The sequence below is a fragment of the Octopus bimaculoides genome, chromosome 20 (assembly GCF_001194135.2).
Source record: "Octopus bimaculoides isolate UCB-OBI-ISO-001 chromosome 20, ASM119413v2, whole genome shotgun sequence".
NCBI lineage: Eukaryota > Metazoa > Mollusca > Cephalopoda > Octopoda > Octopodidae > Octopus > Octopus bimaculoides.
Genome location: NC_069000.1, coordinates 8,664,085 through 8,671,060, shown reverse-complemented (window position 1 = coordinate 8,671,060; position 6,976 = coordinate 8,664,085). Strand labels below are relative to the sequence as shown.

The 6,976-nt window shown below is 36.4% G+C and overlaps 1 protein-coding gene across 1 annotated transcript; it reads left to right on the top strand.

Moving 5' to 3' along the window:
* Positions 1-1,016: 1,016 nt before the first annotated feature.
* Positions 1,017-6,938, top strand: LOC106877581 (ribonuclease P protein subunit p25-like protein). Its single transcript, XM_014926520.2, has 7 exons — positions 1,017-1,243; positions 3,542-3,707; positions 4,682-4,774; positions 4,860-4,894; positions 5,367-5,408; positions 5,905-5,979; positions 6,769-6,938. The coding sequence occupies exons 2-7, from the start codon at positions 3,561-3,563 to the stop codon at positions 6,920-6,922; spliced, it is 546 nt and encodes a 181-aa protein (XP_014782006.1). The 5' UTR covers positions 1,017-1,243; positions 3,542-3,560; the 3' UTR covers positions 6,923-6,938.
* The last annotated feature ends 38 nt before the right edge of the window (positions 6,939-6,976 follow it).

Genomic DNA, 6,976 nt, shown 5'->3' with positions numbered 1-6,976 from the left:
CTCTGCACTTAATCTCCTCGTCCATTTCTAGGTAGAGGGTCAGGGCGCTCCCTTCCAAGTACAGAGCCATGAGACTCGCCACATCACTTATTCCTTGCAGCTTGGCAACGAGCCTAATTTTTCGTATCCAAGCCATCACATCTCCTTCGCCATTAAAAGACCTGATCACATTACTGGCGATCCTAATCTTGGTGGCTGCCATCGCGGCGAATTTCTGCATGTGGCGCCGAAATAGTTTGTGGCGTGTGCGTACGAGATGTAATCGCCTTACCTCGGTTTTCCTTTCCTCGACTGCGAGTCCGTCTTGCGGTATCCGATCCTTGAAGCTTGCCCCGACCCAAGGTACACCAGGTATAGCAGCTGCTTCTCCCAAACCTTCCCAAACCTAGACCGTCGCTTAACACGTCTTGTCCTGACCGCAGCCCCGTTCGAAAAGGGCACGAACGCCGATCGAGGCTCCCTCTGCCCTGTTTCCCCTTCCGGTCAGCCTCCCCAGACACTGACGTCATACCACAATAACGGCTGTTTTACAATATATAACCAAATAAACCTTACTTTGGTAAGTTCCACTCGAGCTACGTCCCTTCACTCTAAGCTAACTTATTCTTCGATCGGGTTCGACTAAATAGTCTTGTTCAGCGGTGGAGTGAATACAATTGACTGCGAACTCTTGAAAACAACACCTTACTAACTAGTCGACTGGATCTTTCAAAACAATAAAACAAAAACACGCATTTTTACAATGAATATAAAATTTTTAAAAACTTGCGAGCTTTACTGTAATATTTCTATTAACAAGACATAAACGAAATGAAACGAAATAGCTGCAACCAAGAATCGAACCTGGTCTGTGGATTCGACTGACTGAGAGTGTTTGTTAATTATAATTAATCTCGTATTTTTTTTTCCTATTTTGCATGTGTAAAAATATTTTCGTAGTAAATTTATTTAATTAATATCTCCCTCCCTCCTTTTTTTTTTTTTGTACACCTCTAATTGCATTATAAATTGCTGATTAAAACACATTTAAGAATGAATTAGTAAACTACCAAGTGCCCGTGCGTGTATATATATTTGTGTGTAATGGGAGTTATCTACCTTTATAAAAGCCACTTCCTCTGTCTCTTCCACGTGTTTCTCGGTTATGGTTCCGTGGCTGGAATGAACAAGGAGAAGAAGAATAGTCAACGGTCCGCGTCTTTTTTGTTCTGACAATATCTGACATTGCCATACGTATTGAATGGTAAGTACAGAGTTTTATCTGAAAGCTATATCTTTCAACTAAGAAATTGAACAAGTATCGCAAATATAAACTGCTTACTGCTTTGTTTCCCTATATTTATATATATAATATATATTTTGGAATTTGGTTTACAAGATTGTTTACGTGAGTTCGTGTGTTGAAGCATATTCTGTTGTGTCTGGAGATTATAATTTAATACAATCACCGGTAAAATTTCCACCTATTCCTTATTTTTATCAGGAATAAGTGGAAATTTTACCGGTGAGTGTGTTAGGCACAAAAAGAAAATGACTCCCCCCCCCCTCAGACACAACAGAATATATATCTCCAGTCGATGTTAAAGGCTCGTTCAATTTGACTTTTTTTTTTTTTTTCCAATGTTTTGTCGTCGGTAAAATAAGAACGAATTGTGGTCATAGATAATCTATTACATTTCTCTTAACTCTTTAGCATTTACACCGGCAATATCCGACCAAAAATATTCTGTCTTATGTTCAAATCGATTAAGTCCCGCCTCTCACACCTATGCTTTAATGTTATTCTAAAAATAAGCAAACACCGCGTAATATCACCGAGCAAAATCATGAATGCTAAAGGGTTAAACCGTATATTTGTGATGTTCTAGCCTAGCATAGATTTACCAAAGTACGGCGGAGGTAAAGAATACGCACACCACCAGTTTTCGGCGTAAGCCTAAACTCCATTTACGGGTGGTGTGCGTATTCTTTACCTTCGCCCAAAAGTTTTTGGTTTAGCTTAAGTTGTCTCTACCAACATGTATCGTTTTGTCGCTCCTTTAACTACATAGGACTTCCTGAAATGCCCTTTGCATTCTTTCCTGCTTATCTGGTCCGTTGGTATTGAGAGCAACCAGTTGTCCTACTTGGACACTAGCTTCAAAACTTCCCTAGCGACGATATATAACGCTAAACATTGGGTTCATATTTAAATTGTCAAAAGAACTCTTCAGTTTTGTTTTTCATTTCTGTGATGTATACAATGGGCCTCGTCAGGGGTTTGCTTGGAGGAAAAGCCTAATGTTTCAGCATGAACTGTCCAGAAAACTTTTTTTTCTATCCTTCAAAGCACTTTAATATTGTTTAAGCTCAAATAAATAACCATACAAGAACGTATTTCATTCGAAACTTGATACTTAGTAGCTACGGAGTAAAGTGAAATATCGGCTGTGAATGAACAAAATGGGATCGGAAAAGATAAACTCCATGCTTTCTTTTGTGTACCCAGTTTTTTCTTTCCTTGTTAAAACTTTCTGAAGTTGTGGCCTTTATTCTTTTATTTCACGCTCACAGACATGTGACGGAAGTAAACTAAGCATTTTAAAACCAGTGGCTTGGTTTTGCTTTAAAAAAAAAGTGTAATATACCTGTTTAAGAATATGGTAACCGACTTGATGGAACGGTGACCACTACATGTTAAGTTTATCTCTGACTACAGTGTTTTAAGATTATAAAATATAATTTGAGGAACAACCGGCGGTTTCCTTGGGGTTGGGGGTTGGATGCCAGAATTTTGCTATTGCCTCCTTTGTTTACTATTCATCGCTCGAACTTTTTTAACACTTCATAGACTTTCTCCCTTCAAATTTGATCTTGAATTCGTGTATCTGCTGTTTCTCACTTTCTTAGACGAGCTGATGTTACTTGTTTAGTGATAGCAATAGATCTTTGAGGCGATCTTACGATAACCAGTACCAAAGCACCCACCCGTGTTTATTTACATCACATCGGCCTTTTCCGTAAAAAGTGTACATACATAACCTGTCTCTCACACTAACAAAAGAACTTCACCACACTTTCTGTCTCACATACTCACTATAAAAAGGAAATAAGGTTATTTTTCAGATTAACACCCGCACGATCTTCACTAGGGGGTTACGGTTTGGGTTAGGGAGTTCCATCCCTAACCGTAACCCTGACCCTAAAACTGTAACCCTAACACCCTAGTGAAGAACGTGTTGGTGTTGATCTGAAAAATTACCTGAAATAAAAATAATTTCAGTCTCTCTCTCTCTCCGGTTTTTATTCTTTACCAACATTAATCAGTTTCAGTGCTCACACAAATGGGCTTCCAGTTTCCATCTACCAAGTTCACTCACCAAGGCATTTGTTGACTCGGGGCTATAGAAGACACTTGCCAAAGGTACTGTGCATTGAGACTGAATCCAAAATCACATGCTTGCAAGGCAAGCTGTTTATCCACGCGGCCATGTGAGTGCCTGAAACTGATTTTCTCTTTTCTCATTTAAAACTAAATTGTTGCTTTACCTATTCTCAACAGCTCTCTGCCATATCAAGATATGGAAAACTACACTAAAGGAGATGTTGTCACTGTCGAGGAGTCTAAAGGCCCCCATTTGGAATTACAGAAAGATGATATTGTAATGACTGTCCACTATGGCAGTAAGATACGTAATTTGATTGGACTTGCTTTGAACAAAATGCAGGTTTGTAGCTTTATTTTAGCTATTATGTATTTTACCATACTTCTGAAATTTTGAAACTTATTCAGTCATCTGTATTTTCAAACATGGAATTGCCCTGCCTCTATAAAAAAGTTTGTGAGGTGGGGGGGGAATAAACATTTTTGTGAAAGTGTTCTTGCCATTGCTAAAAGTGTTGGAACCCAAAGAAATAGAGCAAGGTGATAAGCAATATTTTCACTTTTAATTTGTGATCACAAACTGAAATGATGCCAAAAAATATTTCAGCTCCAATCATTGAGTTTGGTTTTCAACATGCTATTAAGTTGGATGTGATTTAAAGAAAACCTGATTACTATGTCTAGCATATCGAGCGACCCTATAGTTGCTATCAGGTCGACTCGAGTGTTTCATTGTTTGTCAAATTTCTTAAGGTATAATTAGAAGTTCTACTAGTTATTTCCCTTCAGTATACTACCCCTGTCAAATTTCCATCTTTGACCTAATATCTATTGAAGAGCATTGGTTTTGTTTCAATTTGGAAAATAATGAACTTTGTAAAAGTTTGCCATTTATTAAAGTGGCTTGGAACTCAATTTTATTCTTTAGGTTTTTTATTGAAATCCTTTTTAAAATAGGACTAAAAGATGTCTAGACTTGTTTTAAGACTAATCCTCGTTGTTCTATTCAGCTGCTTATTTTAAAATGACTATATTTAGAATAAAACCTTCCATCATATATGTAAGAATTTTAAGTGATATTCCAGAAGCTATTAGTATCATCTTATGAAAAATAAGTATCTTAAATTGCTCCAAATTAAGATTAATTGAAACTTAGAATGGTGCATTTCTATAGCAGTATGGACATTGCTAATGATTTGACTTTTAAAGAATTTTTGGAATTGTCTACTTATATCCCGCTTCCTTAAGTTTTCTATCAAGCATCCTGATGGAACTTTGCTTGCAGCCCTATTAATTTATCTGTTTTTATTGTTGCAGAATTCCAATACCAAACGGATAGTTTGGACTGGGAGTGGTCCGGCAATCACAAAGACGATCACTTGTGCTGAGATTATGAAACACAAGATAGAGGTTGAGAAAGATTTTAATTTTTATAAAAGGCAATTTATTAAATTTTTAATATTTGTTATTAAGGGATCTTTTAAATTTTTTTCAGGGCCTTCATCAATTGAGCAAACTGGCATATGAAAGGTAAATTGTTTATTCATGTAATTCATATTTCTGAATATAGTATGTTGGAGCCCCTCGTATGTAACTTCAGAACAAATCTGGATGGTTGTATGCTGTCGGAATAGTAGTGTCTGGGTTTGAAAATCATGGTGCTACAGTATTAATGTATGTTTGTGTATTAACAATGTTATAGGGAATTGCTGTTGATCCTTACTGAGATAAGTCTGGAAGTAGGTATTAGGGGATGGACATCTTTTGGTTCCAAAATAATTTGCATGTAGCACTTTCACAGGTAAACGGTAGCCTCTTTGTTCTATTAGATATTATTCTTCCCCTTGTCTTGTATTGAGTTGGATGAGAAATTCTCAAATATCTTGGAAACTGACTAGAGCTGTTTCGTGCACTATAACTGTAATTTTTTTATGTATCCCACTGCCAAATAAGTTTGATTCTTTGAGTGAGGTTTTAATGTATTTCAAATTCTCGTTTTTAGAGTCAAAGAAACTTGGCTGCCCAAGATAAAAGGACTTGAAAAGTAAGTTGGTTGTATTTATATTCAATAACTGTGAGGTTTGTCCAACTAATTGTCTTGCTAGTTCAATCTTTACCTCATTGTTATACTCTTGGATTAAAGCATCTGACAATTTAATTTGTAATATTTGTGTTAGATTTAATGCAATTAAGATAGTGTTTTAAACATTTTTTTACGATAAATGCAGGCATGGCTGTGCAGCTTTACCTGTGAATTCATTACACTACAAGGTCTAGCCTTACTGAGATGTTCTACCCTAATTTTTTTTTCCCCATTGCAGCTTGACTTTATGGTGGAGGCAAGCTTTTTTAAATATTAATGCATTTGAGTCTTGTTTTAGAATTAAAGTTCACTTTTTGCAACTTGGATACAAAACAAACCCAGTTTTATTAGAAATATCAGAACACTTCAATGTAGTCGTAAAGATAATTTATGAATGCCCCGTGTTATATACGTAGGAGGTTGATTTCTTTTCAACTTGTACTAATTTATTTTACAGATTAATTGTAAACCGTGACATTCCGTGTATCTCTATTTTGTTATCGAAAGACCAGCTTGATGTTATCGAACCAGGGTTTGTATTTTTAAAGTTCTTCACAAGGTGGTGCTGAAAATTGCCTGGCTTTATGGGTATCTCACAAGGCCTGGTTAGAGGTCTAACCTGCCAAGTTCTTGCAGAGCTGAGGGACTGTTGCAATAAGTGTATGAATCTTGAAAGGGAATATGTTGAATAAAATCATTAACTGATCCTCTTGTATTTTCTTTTACCCAAAGCCAGGAACTTTTCAGCACCCCTTAGTGTATTAATTCTATTGTAAAGTCCAATTTTTGCATTTGTCTAAGCGGACAACATTTCCTTATTTTAAATGAATTTAAGGCTTTCATTCTTGTGCTAATATTTAACTATATCCAACTTAGCCTACCACCTTCTGTTGCTATTGCTATAGTCTGGTAAGGTTTACCTAACACTGGGTGCTAGAGTTGGAGTACTGTAAAATGGTTGAATGTTTTAGTTTTCGGTGTACGAGTTCACCGCTAGTGATTTCGACAAGTAAAAAAAACTTAACTGTAGTGGTTGGCATTAGGAGAGGCATCCAACTATAGAAACTATTCCAAATCTGACTGCAGAGTTTGCAGATTGCAAGATCCTGTCAAACTGTTCAATCCATGCATGAAAAACAGATGCTAAATGAATATAGCCTCCTACCCTATTATGTTGGCCAGTCTGCATTACTTTTAATGTGTAGTACAAATAAAGGCAACATCAGTTATGAACTAGCAAAAATGTATCTTTTAAAGGTGTTATGCTCTGACTTAAAAGTTGGTCTGTTTAGATTGAGTTTGGTGTTTTCTGTTTTTCTAGGTATCAAGCTCCTGGGAAGTGCAATATCCAAGATGACTTGGAAGATGGAAAATGTGAAGGAAAGCCAGCTTATAAAAAACAAAGGCAGTTTAAATGCAGGAAACGGAAAACGCCTTCAGCTCAGAATAAAAACCATAGAGGAAGAAGTCTCTAATATTAGAGAAAGTGGATTTGGCTGTTTTGTGCTTTTTTTTTTTTTTTTTTTTTT

Excerpts from the sequence above, each read along its gene's own strand:
- LOC106877581 (XM_014926520.2), top strand. The coding sequence starts at position 3,561 with ATGGAAAACTACACTAAAGGAGATGTTGTCACTGTCGAGGAGTCTAAA. Across the intron at positions 4,895-5,366 it reads AGCAAACTGGCATATGAAAG|AGTCAAAGAAACTTGGCTGC; the intron begins GTAAATTGTTTA and ends TCTCGTTTTTAG. Across the intron at positions 5,409-5,904 it reads AAGATAAAAGGACTTGAAAA|ATTAATTGTAAACCGTGACA; the intron begins GTAAGTTGGTTG and ends TTTATTTTACAG.